Source organism: Ovis aries, chromosome 4, assembly GCF_016772045.2.
Source record: "Ovis aries strain OAR_USU_Benz2616 breed Rambouillet chromosome 4, ARS-UI_Ramb_v3.0, whole genome shotgun sequence".
In the NCBI taxonomy this organism is placed as follows: domain Eukaryota; kingdom Metazoa; phylum Chordata; class Mammalia; order Artiodactyla; family Bovidae; genus Ovis; species Ovis aries.
In genome coordinates, this window is record NC_056057.1 from 104,471,106 (window position 1) to 104,487,069 (window position 15,964).

A 15,964-nucleotide genomic window follows, 5' to 3' on the forward strand; every position below is an offset into this window, starting at 1 on the left:
TCCCTCAAGCCAGGTGGTACGGCCAAAAAAGAAGAGAAGGTGGGTGGGGAGAGTTTAGGCTGGTTGGGGACCTTATGAAACCAGGAGACACAGAAAATGGAGGCCCAGGAGCCTGGCAGACCTGAGGTCCAAGAACCCTGGCCACACAGGACAGGACAGAAGTTCTGGGTGAGGAAATGGGAGTTGCCGGGGGGGGGGGGGGGGGGGGTGTAATATGGCAGAGCTGCTGTGGAAAATTTTGGCAATTCCTCAAAAAGTGAAGAATCACCATATAACCCAGCAATTCCACATTCAGGTATTTATCCCAAAGAACTGAAAGCAGGGACTCAGGTGCTTACACCCCCGTGTTTCCAGCAGCATGGTTCACAGAAGCCAGAAGGTGAGTGGTTACTCACTTGTCCATTAACAGATGAATGGATAGACCAAATGTGGTGTGCACAAACAATGGAGTGGTACCAGTCTTTGAAGGGAGCGAAATTCGGATACGTGCTATAACATAAGTAGACAAACCTTGAAAACACTGTTGAGTAAAAGCAGCCAGACACAAAAGGGCAAATATTGTACTGTTCCACTTACATGAAGTGTCTTTGTTGTTGTTGTTGAGCCTAGAAAAGGCAAATTTAGGGACAGAAAGTAGAAGGTGGTTTGGGACGATGAAAGTTCTAGAAATAGTTAGTGGTGAGGTGTGCACAACATTGTGAATGTAATTAATGCCATTAACAGTACATTTTAAAGTGATTAAGATGGTAACTTTTATGTTATGTATATTTTAACCACTTTATGGTGGTTATGTATGTGTGTGTATATATGTATACATTATGTGTATATATACACATTATGTGTATATATATATATACATAAAAGATTGCTGGAAGGGTGAGGAGGCCCAGTCAGAGGGATGCGGAGTTTCTCACGGTGGTAGAGCGCTGGTGGGCAGTGCTGGGGGGGCTCTGGTGCTGGTGAGTGGGGGGCTGCCTGGCACTGAAGTCTGGTGAGATGGTGGGCCTGGATGCACAGGATGGTGACCCCTCACCCAGATCTGGGATGACTTTGGGGAGTGCTTGGGACAGATGACAACAACGCCTTAGGCCTTCGGGATGGAGCTGGGAAACAGCAAGGTGAGTCAGTGGCAGTGAGACGACCCCCTGTCCAGCTGCCCAGGAGCAGGTAGTGACATGACCTCAAGACTTCCCCTCTTCAGGCACATACAGTCCCGCCGGCAGATTTCAAATGCAGTGGTGGGTTATGAACGTGTTCAGAGGTATTAAATATTTTCCAGAGGGCTAAATAACTTAAGCTGTGACTCGTATTAACCACCTCTGCAGTCTCAGAACTGGTTTGGTTCTAGAATAAATAAACGTGCCAGGGCGAGTGTACAGTGATTCCAAACAGTTTAATGTAATTCCAAGACAAAGTGTGATTACATTTCTACACATATACAATATGCATATGTGAGTTTACAAATTTTAATTAATAACTCGTTTCACCTCAGAGACCGAAAAAATGATCAAAAAGAAACTGTGAGTAACAAGCTATAACATAGTTCACCACAACGGGACCCCCCCCCCCCTTTCTCACCCTACAGTTAGTAATATTACAATTAAAATAACTATATTCTTCTATAATTTTTTTTCTGTTAAAATCATCTCATAAATTTACAATGCTATTATTAGTTTCCAAGACTAATATAAATTCACTCCATTTTTCTACAACGAAAATGATCATTAATTTAGAAGCACACGACGTCATGATGAAAAACACAAGCATTTTAGTAGCAAGGACTTGATCAGTTAAGAATTATTTTTCTTGTAAAACATTCTAAAGCCAAGTAAAATATCCATTCTTATAACATACCTATAATATGAGACTAAGGAATAGGTTACATATAGGCCTACAACACATTGGTTTGTCTTTTTTTAAAAAAAGTAGACATTTATAAATAAAAAAAGAAAAGAGGGACAATTCACATAGGAAAAAGAGGTACACGAGAAAATACTGTTGCACGCAATAATTTTCACAAAGATTAACATGGATTAACACTTTTCTTTTTTTATTACAGAAACCGTATAGTGAAGGAACACAACAGACCAGGGCTTCCATAGGGTAACTGAGCTGAGATGACCTGGCAGAGAAAGATCTGGGCGAGATGGCCCTGGGGAGGAGCCATGTTCCTTGGACCGGCGACCGAGCCTCACCGGATCTCCTCTTCCCTGCTCTCTTTCTGGGGAGTGAGTCTTTCTATCCAGAGTGTCCTGATGTGTGGGCTGTTGAAAGGTAAACATTTCTACAGATGCCTTCTCTTTCCATCCTAATGGATACCATTTTTGGAAACGGGATATAATATCAGAGGCTGCAGCTCAATACATGTGGTCAAAGCAAAACGGGATGGAAAATTCCAGTCATTCTGATGTGTTGTACCGCCCCCACCGCCCAACACTCATCTCTGCCCTGTTACTGGGGACCCAGAGAGAGCAGCAGTACCCTTCGGGGCCACCTGCCTCCACTGCAGCCTGAGGTGGTGCCTGGGTCCCCTGCATCCTGCTTTTCCAGTCCATGTGCGACGGTGCAGCCTGGGTCATCCCTGGCTCCTCTGATATACCAACCAGCTTCCAAAAGCTCCTCTCCTTCCTCATCCATAAAGCTATACTTTTCCTATCCGAAATTTGGTTTGATATATATATACACACACATATATATCAACATCTATTATCTATACAGTGATTCTCCTAGACTAGAAATCCTACCGCCCCAAAGTATGACTTCCGGGTCTACTTCATTTGGTTAAAGAAACACACACAAAGAGGATGAGGAGGTGCTTTGGGGGCCGGAAATGATTGTGCCCTGGAAAAGCCATGGGAGAAAGCTTTAAAGGAGCAGTAATGCAATGGTGAAAGGGTGGAAAGTGACGGGAAGGATGAGACGGCAGGGAGAAACCACGTGCCGTGGAGACGTCTACAGGAGTATCTGCCGCAAGGGAGGAGAGGGAACTGGGGTGGGGCGTGCTTTAGGTTCCATTCAGAAGTCACAGAAAGCTACAAAGGATGGGCATGGTCAAGTCACTTTCCATTTCCCAAGTTCTTCCTTATAACCTGAGCCAAACTATTAAAATAATAATAATAAAAATAAATCCATTGCCCCTTCAACCAAGCAGGCGAATAGCTAACAGGGAGGCAAGACCACCATTGGCAAGGCTAAGTGGGTCCTTCTTCCTGGCTCTTGAGAGCCTCCTGGGCATCCTGGGTGCCTAGGACTGGGTGCCTGGATGGGGCTGTGGGACAGCAGGGTGGAGACCAAGGTGGCCACGTGTGGGGGCGGTGCGGGGAGCAGTGCCCCAACACAAGAAGGGGGCAAGGGTGCTGGGAGGTTGGCATGGAGGCTGGCTGAAAGGAAACGAGAGAGAAGGCAGAGCCCTTTTTTAAGATACAGCATATTTACTTAAAAGAAAAAGCTAATTTCTATTCCTCTGTTTTTTAAAAATATGATTAAGCCCCAAAGACAATGACATAAAATATATTTTGTTATTTAAATCACGGGAGAAAACCAAACAGAGGAAAAGTGACAGTTGAATTAGGAGGGGCAAGACAAAAACTATTTTACAGTGACATTTCCAACCGAATACTGTGATAAGAATGTGCTATCAACAGAGTTCACAAGGAAAAAGCAAGTGCATTAAGAACCACCACCAGTTCCCTGGTCCCAGGTGTTTGCAGTTTTTAAGGTGTTATTTGCTAAAGGAATGCCCTTCAGATCACAGCAGGTCCTCTGCGCTAAGGTTGTGGCACAAAAGAAGAAAGGAACCAAAACACTTAGGGCAACTGGTGCCCTCCAGGCTGCTTCTGCATGGCGACGGGGCCTCTCAACTGTGACCTCTGCTTGGATGGATCTCATCATCTGCCCCCCTAGCTGTCCTTCAGATTCCAGTCCCTTCCTCCTGCTCAGCAGCCCTTACAATCTCTAGGAAAAAAAAGTCTAGGCCTCTTCTTTGGGGTTGGCCCGCCCTCATGCCTGGAGGATGTACTACCTACCCTCTGTTTACTGAACAAAACTATGAGCTGTTAAAAAAAAAAAAAAAATCTAGACCCCATCTCCTAATGACCTAGGCTTCAAATAGAAGTTTGATAAAGAGTAAAAAGTAAACATATCCTTTTACACTTACTTTGTTTTAAAGGACAAAAGGAATAAATGACAGCAGATATACGGAAAACCCAACCAGTAAATATAGGCATGGGGGTGTATAATTCTCCCCTGCAAAACACCAATCAGAGTATTGCTGGGGCCCCAGAAATAGCAGCTGTACCTTCGGGGCCACCTGAATCCCAGTGTCTTCTACTGCCTGGTGTCTGGAAGTCAGTGGGTCGATTAATAAATTAAACATTCAAATCAAGACAAAATCAATGAACTAGATGTCTATTCTCTCTGCCTCTTTCAAGATGCCAAAGAGAAGGCCTTGACCACCAGTGTGCATATCACGGCGCAGATCTGTGCACCTGGCCCAGGCTGTGGACTCACCCCTTCCTGCTCAACCTGGAAATCCCTTTACATTCTCTCGAGTTCCCATGGAAACCAGCAATACAGATGGAAATGCTCATGGTGGGCTACAGTAGGGGCAGAACACACCTGCCTTGGGGGAACGTGGCCTCCACCTGAAGAGGCCATTGCTGGGGTCTGAAGATGTCAGTTATAAACAGAAATTTTCTTTAAAAAGTACCAGTTTAAATGTAAACTATAAAATACTTTAACTATAAAACGTGGCCAGAAATATGTTTAGTTATCCACAGTCAACTGTTTATAGTTTATGCATTTAAAACGTGACTCTCTTGATATCTTAGAAGGCTAACAGCATTTTACAGTAGCTAAAAACATATATACTTAAACATGTGCATCTGAAACTCACATTTGATTACAAAACACAAAGAATATTCTCTCCCTTGGTTTAACTTCTGTTGTAAGGATTACCTATTTTCAGAGTTCACTTAAGCAACAATGACCAGGGTGTGCAGTAATTGTTATTTTCAGCCCACACGGAGTTTATATTTATAGTCTTTTAAATTCCAAGAGCAAGCTGGCTACATGATTTCAAAAAAGGCTAAAACCAGGATGAATGCCCACATTTGAGGTAATTATTGCCATCAGGTCACAGTTTGTGTAAGATAACGTATCTAAAACCTTCTTAAGAAAAAAAAAAAAAAAAGAAGTCTTCAGGTGTTCTGTCAAGAATTCCAGAATACCTATTCAAACCAACCAGGATCTCAAATTCTGATTAGCTGGGTTTGCTTCCAATGGAATTAAAGCTCTAGAAGACTCTAGAACTTTGTAAACTACCTAAGAATTGAGGCAAACATGCCTGGAGCCAGTCAATAAGGAAATTTTTAAAGGAAAAAAAAAAGAAACTGAAAACCCCATTCCAAACAACTGCAGAGATATTTTGTAACAAATGGTTATGATTTCCCACAAAATTAAAAATCTAGTTCTAAAGCATTGCTAAATTCTTGCCACCTTTCAACCAAAGGAAACATGTTTCTATGTTACTGTTAATCTCCCACCTCAGCCTGAGGCTCTCCTTCCTTGTATCCTGAAAGTTGGCTAATTTTTCTTCAGTTTGCACAACTGTTGCTTCCCATTTCTTTGAGAAAGAAAACTATCTTGAAAGAAAACTTAATTTTGTTCCTCTTTCTAAACATCATCTTGATCTCATCTCTTTTTTCCCTTTTTTTTTTTTTTTTTTTAAATTTTTAAACACAAAGAAAAAACAGTTCCTGGACACCAGACTCACACATGCTATTTACAAATTTGGTGTGAATCCTGCCTTTGGTTCTACCCAGAGCTGAAGAGTGGACTGATTACAGAGACCAGAGTCGTTATGATATTTATCAGTGCAGTAAAAAATAGTATTTTGAAGAAAATATATACTTTTAGTATTGCCTTTCTAGAATTAACTATAAGCAAGAAAAAAATATTTTTTTAAAAGAAGAAAAGAACACTTTTTTTTTTCTTCACTCTTATAAGAGTCTGTTGTAGCAGCAGCACTACTAAAGCTAGTTGGTACACTGAAAAGGAATTGAAAATGAACTCTACTATGATTAATCCAAAGAGACTCCCCTAAGATTTTCTCTAAAAGTCAAACTAATTCTGCCCTTGCTGCCTGGATCAGATTCAGGACTCCCTCTACATACAGACCTTCTGCTGAGCTCCGCGCACAGGGCAGGGGTGGTGCGGGGCAACGCTCCTGTGAGGCCCTTCTTCGCACACACACCCAGGAGACAGCTGAGGTTGGCGTCTGTGAGCTGGGCAGACCCAGGTCACGGCCGGCCTTCCCTACTGGCTTGTGTGACGCTGGGCTGGTTACCAGTTCACCAAGCCGTCTGCCTCATCTGTAAAGGGACTAGTACTGCTGATTTCATAGGGCTGTTATGAAGACGAAACGAAACGGGATAAACAGGAGCGACTTCCAGCGCAATGTCTGGCATACAGTCAATGGGAGCATCATTAGATGGTTCACCAGAAACACGAGGCCACTCACTGATGATTATTTAACAAGGGAAACAAATTCAGTTAGTAAAGGTCTCAAGAACACAAAATTTCACTAGAAGCTCGGGGACTTGGGGCCACCCCCAAATCCTTGTATTTCCTTTCTTTAACACAGCCTACTTTCTCAGAGAGTCGACTGTCTCACCAATTTCCTCCTCTGTAAATGGAGGAGAGGGGTGTTGTGAATAGGGGTGAGCCCGAGGGTACTGGGAGGCTGTGCTCACCAAGGGCTTGGGATGAGCCTGGTGTATTGAAAGCATTCAACAAATGTTGGCTCCTACTCGAGGGACATGGCAAGTTCTAACAAAGAGACTAGTCAATGTGAAATTCTAATGCAATGAGAGTGCAATTAGGGGCTCGCAGAGGCTCCTGGGACTCAAGCTGGGGCGTCAGGAAGCTCCCTTCTGGCAGAGGTACCCTGAGCAAGCATGCCCTGCAGAAGGGTCACTTCTCTGCAGATTCTCACTGAGTCTCAAATGAAGAACTGGCTCAGAGCTGGCTCTCTTGGACTTCTGGGAGCTGCCAGAAGGATGGGAAAAACCTCTCCTAGGTTGGGTCACTCAAGTGAGTGAGGGTGCCAAAAGCCTTCAAGGGGTTTCTACTGACTTTAAATATCAGTTCGCCATCTCCAACTCTCCACTGAGTCCCATCTGTGGAACTCGGAAGTGAGAGTCCTAAGGCATTGAAGCGGAAAAGTACTGACCCCCTGAGCCCGGTCCTGGCGTGCACCTGACCCAGACAGAGCCGCACCTCCTGGCCAGTCTGCTCCGGCGGATACCCGAGGTAACTCGAGGTGAGTTCCACCCACAGATCCATGCAGTACCTCCAGTTTCCTGACAGCAGCAGCATTTGGGGATTACAAATCTCCATTCCACTTACAAGATGAGCACAGTTTTAAAATAAAGGCAAAAACAAAAAAACCAAAACAAGTCAGGCAAGAGAAGGACATAAACGGGATTGCATCACTGACAGAGTTATTATTGCCGGGAGAGGAAGGAGAGAGGAATGCCATTCTGTCCACATCTGGGGGTGTCTTTGAGGAGAGGGTCTTTGGCTAAAGAAAGGAACACTTTCACCTTCCTTTCCAATTTGGTTAGGACAGCTCTAGCTTGCTCAATTCTGAGGCTTCCCCATCTGAAATCTCTAAGACACACCAGAAAGAAAACACAGAGAAGGGGCAAGAAGCAAGTAGGGTCCCCGGGGCTGGAATATTTCGTGGCAGAATCACTTGGGCTGGTGTTGAGCAGCACCGGGCAAGGTCTGCGACCCGCAGAAGGAGCGCTGGCCTCTCTGCTGCTGGAGGGCACCTCGTTTTTCTCTTCTGCTCTGTCCCCGCAGCTACTTAACCGGCCATGGAGAGCCCCACATCCGACCCCACCCCCAACACCAGAGAACCCAGGATGAAAGCTGGGGCTGGCCCATCAACCCACCACGTTTCATCAACCACAGCCCATCAGCAATAGTTCCTTAAGCCTCCTCTTCTCCTTCCTCCAGTTTCCAAGAAAGTCTGCTCCACTCACTCACACACACTCACACAACCCAAATCCTCCACCACAAGCTTGTTCAAAAATGAGTGTCTGCAATTCCAGAGATCCGGTCGAGGGAAATCCGCCTGTTAGCAGCTGGGCTGATCTTTCCTTGCCTTCCTTACATCCCACAATCTGGTGTCTGGGCGGGTTGAGTCTTCAGGCTCCTGCAGCCCGCCAGCCACTCACCACCAGTAAGGCCAGAATGTAAAGACAGTCCAGGAGACAACCAACCCTTCCTTTCCCTCTGAATTCGACCAACCACATGCTCCACGTCACAGCATTAATTGGCACCAAGCCTCAGACTCTCCCACCCATCGGCCTGCTCACCCTTCCCTTGGAAACAGCCAAAACATCGTGAAAGGAGGCACTACGCACAGAGATGGCGGCGCAAACACCCGAGGCACCCGCTAGACCGAACAAGCAGAAGCAAATCAACCTGCGGTTCCCAGCGCTCCGGTTCCCAGGCTCCCCTTGACCTGTCTTTTTTAGCCTGCTCCTCTGAACCATAACCACGTTGCTTCAGTAAAGGAGGATGGAGCCAATTCCAGAGCAGATGATGTTCTAGGTTATTTGTGGTCTACATGAAGACTAGGTTGGCATCTCTCCACTTGGGAGCTGCGTCCTGGGATGGGCAGCCTTTATTCAGCCTACCTGCCAGGGCGACTCAGGGTTGGAGGGTGGGGTGGGAGTTCAAGCAGCTGCTAAGGAACCCACAGAGGGGCTCATCTCTCCCACTAGGGCCTTCTCCGAGGGCTTCAGACCCGCAGTTTTGTGCTTGGGTTGGAAGAAAAAGGCAGGTGGGGACGCGGGGAGGATACTAATGTTCGCTGAGTGGTGGGGGGCTGGGCATGGCCTGGCGTCTCCCTTCATTAGCCTCAGTGAAGCCCGTCATTCCAGGCCCTCCTTCACCCACCTGGGGCCTGGTAGTTTCTGGGTTTGGTGGGCGGCATGTGGGCACCTCAAGCTGATTTAGAAAGCCCATGGCACCCAGCATGGTGGCCTGAAGGGCACAGTCAGAGCCCAGTGGGCACCGCTGTAAGGCCCCACTGTGCCCCTCCACTGGCCGAGTTCAGGGGGGCAGCAGCCCGCACTGTCCAAGGATCTGCTGGACACGGTCAGTGCTCCTCTGGCCTCCTACTATCCCTCTTTTATTATTATTACTTTTTTGGCTCCACAGTTTGTCCCTAGAATTGTGTGCTGAGATGTACTGGGTGAGGGCAGGGACTGAAGAAGTGGGCAGTGTGGTTTGTGAGGGGCAGGGAGGCTGACATCTCCCAGGGGAAGGTACCACCTGCCTAAGCACCTTCCATCAGCTCATTACCTTCAGTGGCTTCTAGGAGGCAACATTATCTACACACTGAAGGGTATAAGCCACACTTCTGGTGGGCTGATGGGAAATGGGAGGACTTTTAGGGAAGGGGCTGGGTCAGCTCTGGGCAGAGGGCTTCTTTTTTTTTTTCCTTGACAGGTCAGTATAAGATGTGAGGCAGGCCCAGGGTCTATTCAGCAGATTTCAGAAGAACAGGGAAGGTCAGAGAGGAACATGCTGAGGGTTCAGCCTCCAAGATGACTCCTCAGATCTCTTCCCAGACCACTGAGAGTCTAGAAAAATCTAGTCTTGATGGTGACCACGAACCATGCTGTCCAAAGCCCAAGTTGGCTTACAGAGAGATAAAGGCTTTGATTCTTCTTCAGGCTTTTGTTCTCTGGTGGATCATTCTTGACAGCTTTTTCCTGATTCCTGAATCCTTCCTTCTTTTCTTTTTGGTCTGACAAAACTGGACATCTGGATGTCCCTCCTGTCTACTCAGATACTCACAGATATAATAAAATAAATTTAAATATTAAAGAGAAAACATAAAGATACTTGGAATAAATGTGCACTTTAAAACCCCAACTAAAATATCAAAATGATGATTAGGATAATAATTACAAAGGTTAATAACCAAAATAATTAGTACAATAATATTATCTTTATGAGCAGCATGAAACTTTCATTTCCTAATCAGGAAGGAAAGGAAAGAAAATGTCAGGTGAAAGAGTAACTTCCAACTTAAGTAGACAAAATAATTTTCATTAAAGTGGAAGGCTACGTTGTCTTTTCCTGCTAAAAGATCAGATCTAGAAAGCACTGGAAGTGAACAGTACCAGGGGTCCAGTACGCTACCCAATAAGGCAAAAACGCTGGCTCGTTTGCAGCCATGACTTGTGCGACTGGGCACGGGGAGGGTCGGACGGGGCACTGCTGCCCTCTGGATGCCGAGAGTCCGGAACAGAGACCCGTCTGCAGGCTGGCGTGGCTCCGTCAGTGCTCGGGCGCACGCGTCCTCTGGCACATTCCCCGCCCCCACCCCCACGGACCACTTTCTGGTTGTCTCAGAATGGCGGCACTTCCCCACATCCAGATAAAAGATGCATGTGTGGCGCCATGAAGACACCATCGTGTCCTGCAGCAGGCGGCTCCTCGGCGGACACGGGGTCCTTCCTTCCTTCCAGGCTGAGGCCGGGACTAAGCTGGTTCCAACCTGGGGACCGATTTCTTTGTAGGATAAGTAGAATTGATGCATGGAGAGGGGATATTTTCCAGAGTTATTTCACATTTCACAGCTAAGAGCTAAGGTAAGGGCTGGGCTTCGTTACTGAATTAGGTCGGATATCAAGATTAAAAACACCTTTCACAGTAGATCGTTAAGGGAGACCGCAGGATAGGGAAGGAAAGTGAGGGAGGGTGGGTGCAGAGTGCTGTTCGAACCCGGGAGCGACCTCTCTGCACCTTGGAAACTTGGCTTTGGGGTCAGGGGCTCCGCATCAAGCATCAAACAGTAAGGACCACAGTTAAAATTCCCGTCTGGGACCAGACAGCACCTCCCAATGTTTTCATGTGCAACAGTAATTTGCTATGGATAGAGAGACCTCTCCACCCCCACCCCCACCAGTGTTCAAAGCCTGAGGAAATTTCCAGAACGTTATCAATGATGCACAGAGGGCAAACGGCAAACTTCCTTGGAAACTTGACTGTCTTTGGGTGTGTTTTCCCAAGGGCGGTCCAAGATCACCGGTTTACCCTCGTGAATGTCCCTCCAGCCTTCTGCCCACCCGAACCCTCAAAGACCAGAAATGAAGGCATGCCTGGGGTAAGCCTGGGTAACGCGAGGAAAGATTTAGCAGCAAATGACGGTTGGCGGTTGTCTACAGAGAAAGGGATCAGGCGAAACGGTTGAGAGCAAAACACAGCCTGGTGGGGTGGGAGGGTGGAAGCAGAGGCCAGATGGGCAGGGCTGGCGGAATGGAGTGTGGGGCGGGTCAGAACACGGGGCGGGCCACTAGGTCCGCCTGCAGACAGCGGGTGACCAGCCGGAAGCCAGTGCCGGGCCTGGAGGCCGGAGGCCGCTCCTCTCCTTTGCTCCTTGCGTCAGAAGCAAGGCCAGCATTCTTGAAACTGAGATGGGATCTGTGGTCTACAGACGGCAGAGCTAGCCCGCTGGGGGCAGAACTGGGTGAGGGTGCCGGGTGGGGAGTCAGTCTCTCTTGCTTTGTCCACCAGGAAAAAGCCACGCCAAGCCATCTCCAGCGTCAGCCTCACCCACCACCATCCACCTCCCACAGTCCTCTCCTGACCCACCGGCTCTCCTAGCCCCTGCCAGTTCCCTGACACTCCTCTGCTAGCAAACAGCCCGGGGAAAGACAACAGATTATTAAAAAAAATTAAAAAAAAAAAAAGGAAAAGACCAGAGTAAAATGTTGCAACAGCACAGAAGAAGGGCTGAGAGGCTGAGACGTGCCTCAGCCGGCTTCTTGGAGTACCGTGGAAGTAAACCCTCAACCGCGTCCCCGGTCGCTAAGGCACTAGGAGGAAAGGATGTAAAAACCAAGTCTGCGAGAGCCGGAGGCGGTGCCGGGGGCGGGAGGGCGCACCGGGATCACCGCGCGGGGGACGTGCCTGCGTGAGATCGCCTTTCTTGTGCAATTACAGTGAGGATAGTCTGTTGGTATCGATGGGGTGAACACAAAGCAGCACACAGTTGCACACTGCTACATTTACCAGGGTGCTGGCCACGCCGCAAGCCCTCCGCTTTGAGACGCGGGATGCACTCAGAAGAGAAGAGATGTCTTCAGAAAAGACCAAAAAAAAAAAAAAAAGCAAAAAAAAAAAAAAAAAGCGAGAGTTTGCAACATACATCATTAATGACATTTGAGGAATATCATTGCTTAGGGATTTATCCAGAGTGCTCAGAAAGAGAAAACACACCCTCTCCCGGGGTCCTCCTTCAGCCCAGCTGCCCGCCTGCCCTCTCCATTGGTCCAGGCAAGTGGGCCAGAACCAGGCTCCGCCAACCCTGACCCAACCCCCAGACACCAGCCTCCTCAGGCCACGGCCTGTCCTTTCCAGACGGCTCCCAACCCATTATAGAGTTCTGGAAAAATCCCTAATCCTTACGTTCAATCATTAAAAATCTATTGGATTTCCATATCAGGTGTCCCTGACAGCAAATTCTTAAACGTCACTTGCTGCCATATGAAAATAATCTTTGAAAAGTTCATAAAGTTCTTCAAAAACGGAGGCCCCCCTCCCCCTACTTCTGGAATCTTCCGTGGCTGCTCTTCTCCTTCTTTCCAGTTTGGTGCAGAACGGGTTCGTGAGCTGTGGTTTTTGTTTTGTTACTGATGTTTTATTTTTATTTTTTTTCCTTTTTCTTTTTTAAAATAAAAAGCATAGATTTTCCCCCCTCCTTAAATCCCTTCCTTTTCAAAATGTTCTCTCCTCCGCTCTCAGTCCTCCTACTTCCTAGTTCAAGTTTCATCTGTGTCCCGTCCCAGCCCCCAACCCCTGCCCGTTTGCATTGTTTCTGTGCGGCATCTTCAGTACAGAAGCCCCAGCTCCCCTCTCCGTCCCTCCTCCTCTCCCTCTGGCCAGCCTCCCTCCCGTCCCCTCCCCTTCCAGTGTTTATATGTAAGGGTACTGGTTGACCTTGGCCGGGCTCAGTGGGTATCCAGTGTAGACTGTGGAGGCCGGAGAGGCGCTGATGTAGGTCTGGTGGGCAAACTGGGCTGGATACTGACTCGGGTGGATGGTGGGCGAGGGCAGGACCCGGGGGCCCATGCTCACGGGGACCTGGTGGACGATGCTGGCCGGATAGGCAGTGTGCTGCACGGTGTGACGCGCCGAGCCTTGGGAGGCCACCAGGTGGGCCACGGTGCCTGTGGAGCCCAGGGCTGCGGGCGCCGTGTAGGTGTAGAGGTGGGGCTGGGTGGGGAGGTGGGCGGCGGCAGCGGCGGCGGCCAGGTGGGGGTGCACAGTGCCGTGGCTGGGACTGTTGTGCGGGAAGGAGTATGGAGCCTGGGCCATCGTGGGAGTGATGTAGGCCTGCTGCCGTCGGTGGCTCCCGGCGCGGTCTGCGGCAATGTGCTGTTGAGCCTGGAGAAGGACCAGGAGGACCGCGTTGAGGGGGGTGGGGAGGACTGGACACACGCAAGCGCAGAAGAGCATGGGGGGAAGCGGGCAGAGAGGGAGGAAGAGGAGGGGGCAGTGAGGACTGGGGAGAAAGCGGAAGTGAGGGCTGGGGAGAAAGCGGAAGTGAGGGCTGGGGAGGAGGCGGAAGTGAGGGCTGGGGAGGAGGCGGAAGTGAGGGATGGGGAGGAGAGTCAGGAGGAGGGTGGGGAGGAGAGTCAGGAGGAGGGTGGGGAGGAGAGTCAGGAGGAGGGTGGGGAGGAGAGTCAGGAGGAGGGTGGGCAGGAGAGTCAGGAGGAGGGTGGGCAGGAGAGTCAGGAGGAGGGTGGGCAGGAGAGTCAGGAGGAGGGTGGGCAGGAGAGTCAGGAGGAGGGTGGGCAGGAGAGTCAGGAGGAGGGTGGGCAGGAGAGTCAGGAGGAGCGTGGGGAGGGTGGGGAGGGCGGCGCGGCAGGGATCACAGAAGATCACGTGCTGGGAAAAATATCAATCAACCTGTCCGAGAAGCAAGGCGGTGCCCCGCTGTTTCCTGGGCCGGGTGACACACCAACAGAGCCAGCTGCAGAGGCAACAGGAGACAGCATGTCTCCCGAGGACATCCTGCAGCTGTGAAGTGTCACACGGGATCGTCTCTGAGCGTGGACCACTTTCCTGCCTCACCATGAAGTCCTGCTCCCCAAACAGGCTCTCAGAAACATCGCCGTCTTCTGAAGTCACATACAAATGAAGCCACCCTCTCAGCCTGAGACTCTAAGTCACAAGACACATGTGGTCTTATTCCTTATACTAAGGAAGCAGGGCTGGAGTCCACTTTGCAATTCAGACCCGAGTGATCCTAGACACACAGGCCGAGTGCCGGCCGTGGAGACACCGCCTGGTTGATACTCCCCTGAGCATCAACCACTGTCTCCTAAGTCTACCGGGTCTTTTTCCTGGGTTTGGGGTCCCTGTGTGAGGCCTCCTCCGCTGTAATGACTCAGGAGGCTTGGCCTGGTTGGACTCTAGATCTGTCTCTGGGGTTCTGGCCTGAAGTGGGCTTGGACCCAGTGTTTTACCCTTTGCTGGGCTGAAACGGCAACATGTGGGCCAGACTATTTTTAAGCAGGCACGACATCACTAAGTGCTTTGGAACATCAGACAAGTCATTTCGCACTGGACTGGCTCTCCACGTATTGAGGATCCACCTTCTCCAAGGTGACCCGCAGCAGAGGGAGATGACCAGAGCTCACCGGGGCACTTCCTGCTACCCCAGGGCACCCGGTGAGCTGGTGGGAGGAGGGGTGGGGAGCGGGAGGGGGTGGCATGTGTGCTTACCTGGCTGAGATTGAGAGGCTGTTGCTGCTGGAAGTGTGGTCCTGGCCGCTGTTGCCGGTAGGCAATCGCTCCAGACGAGCTCCCTGAAGAGTGACCGCTGGTGGAGGTCACGTTGCTGGAGGACTTGGACTTGAAGGAGGACGAGTGGTGACTGGTGTTGACTGTGTCGGGAGGAGGAAAAGGGCACAGGTCAGTCACAGGTCCTTGGCTGCCCAGAAGACGCTGCCCTAGGGGGACAACAGTAGTCTTCCGAGGACACAGTCCTGAGACTGGACGATCCCCCATCAGCCACATCGCCCCCAGACTCAGTGATGATGTTGACTCTGGACTGACACCTGGGCTGCAGCTTGTTCCACTGGTTGTGAGCAAACCCTGATGGACTTTAGAATTACTATCTGGTGACACTGAAAAGCCTTAAGGGTCGTCTAAGAGGCAAAAGGAGCGCTCTCTGAGGTTCCCTGTGTTCCAGCCAGGGGTGCAGTGGGGGGCCACCTGCCAAGATGCAAAGACGCAGTGACAGATGTAGCAGGGTACAGAAAACTGAGTCTCAAAAAAGGGACTGTGGTCTCTCAGACAGCAAGGAGACCAAGCTAGTCAATCTTAAAGGAAATCAACCCTGAATACTCATTGGAAGGACTGATGTTGAAGCTCCAATACTTTGGTCACCTTATGTAAAGAGCCGACTCACTGAAAAAGACTCTGATGCAGGAAGCATTGAGGGAAAAAGGAGAAGGGGGCAACAGAGGATGAGATGGTTGGATGGCATCACTGACTCAATGGGCATGAGCTTGAGCGAACTCCAGGAGATAGTGAAGGACAAGGAAGCCTGGAGTGCTGCAGTCCTTGGGGTCATAAAAAGTCGGACACAACTTAGCAACTGAACAACAATATATCCAGAGGTGGGGGGAACAACCAGAATAAAATGAAGAGGGGGAGGCGGTTTATATTAAAGAAACCATTTCAGTCATTATTGGTGCCAAGTGACCTGTGAAATTCCCAGCAGAGTGGGACTTGTGTCTCCAGAGGGCAAAGTCAGAGAACCACATGCACAGGCACAGGACATATGGAATTGAGAGTGACCGCTTGCCTACCTCTCAGTGTCTCTCCTGACATCAGGTATTCCTGTCCTGAAGCTTTGTCTAGATGA

General features: G+C 49.3%; 1 protein-coding gene across 4 annotated transcripts in view; it reads right to left on the reverse strand.

Moving 5' to 3' along the window:
- Window positions 1–1,374: 1,374 nt before the first annotated feature.
- HIPK2 (homeodomain interacting protein kinase 2) overlaps window positions 1,375–15,964 on the reverse strand; it is a 205,952-nt gene continuing 191,362 nt past the window's right edge. For all 4 annotated transcript variants that reach the window (XM_027968868.3, XM_027968867.3, XM_027968866.3 and 1 more), the window contains exons 14-15: window positions 14,818–14,978; window positions 1,375–13,473 (exon numbers count right to left, since the gene is read on the reverse strand). In XM_027968868.3, the coding sequence (XP_027824669.2) occupies window positions 13,003–13,473; window positions 14,818–14,978 (632 nt within the window). In that variant the 3' untranslated portion in view covers window positions 1,375–13,002. The remainder of the gene's footprint in view (window positions 13,474–14,817; window positions 14,979–15,964) is intronic.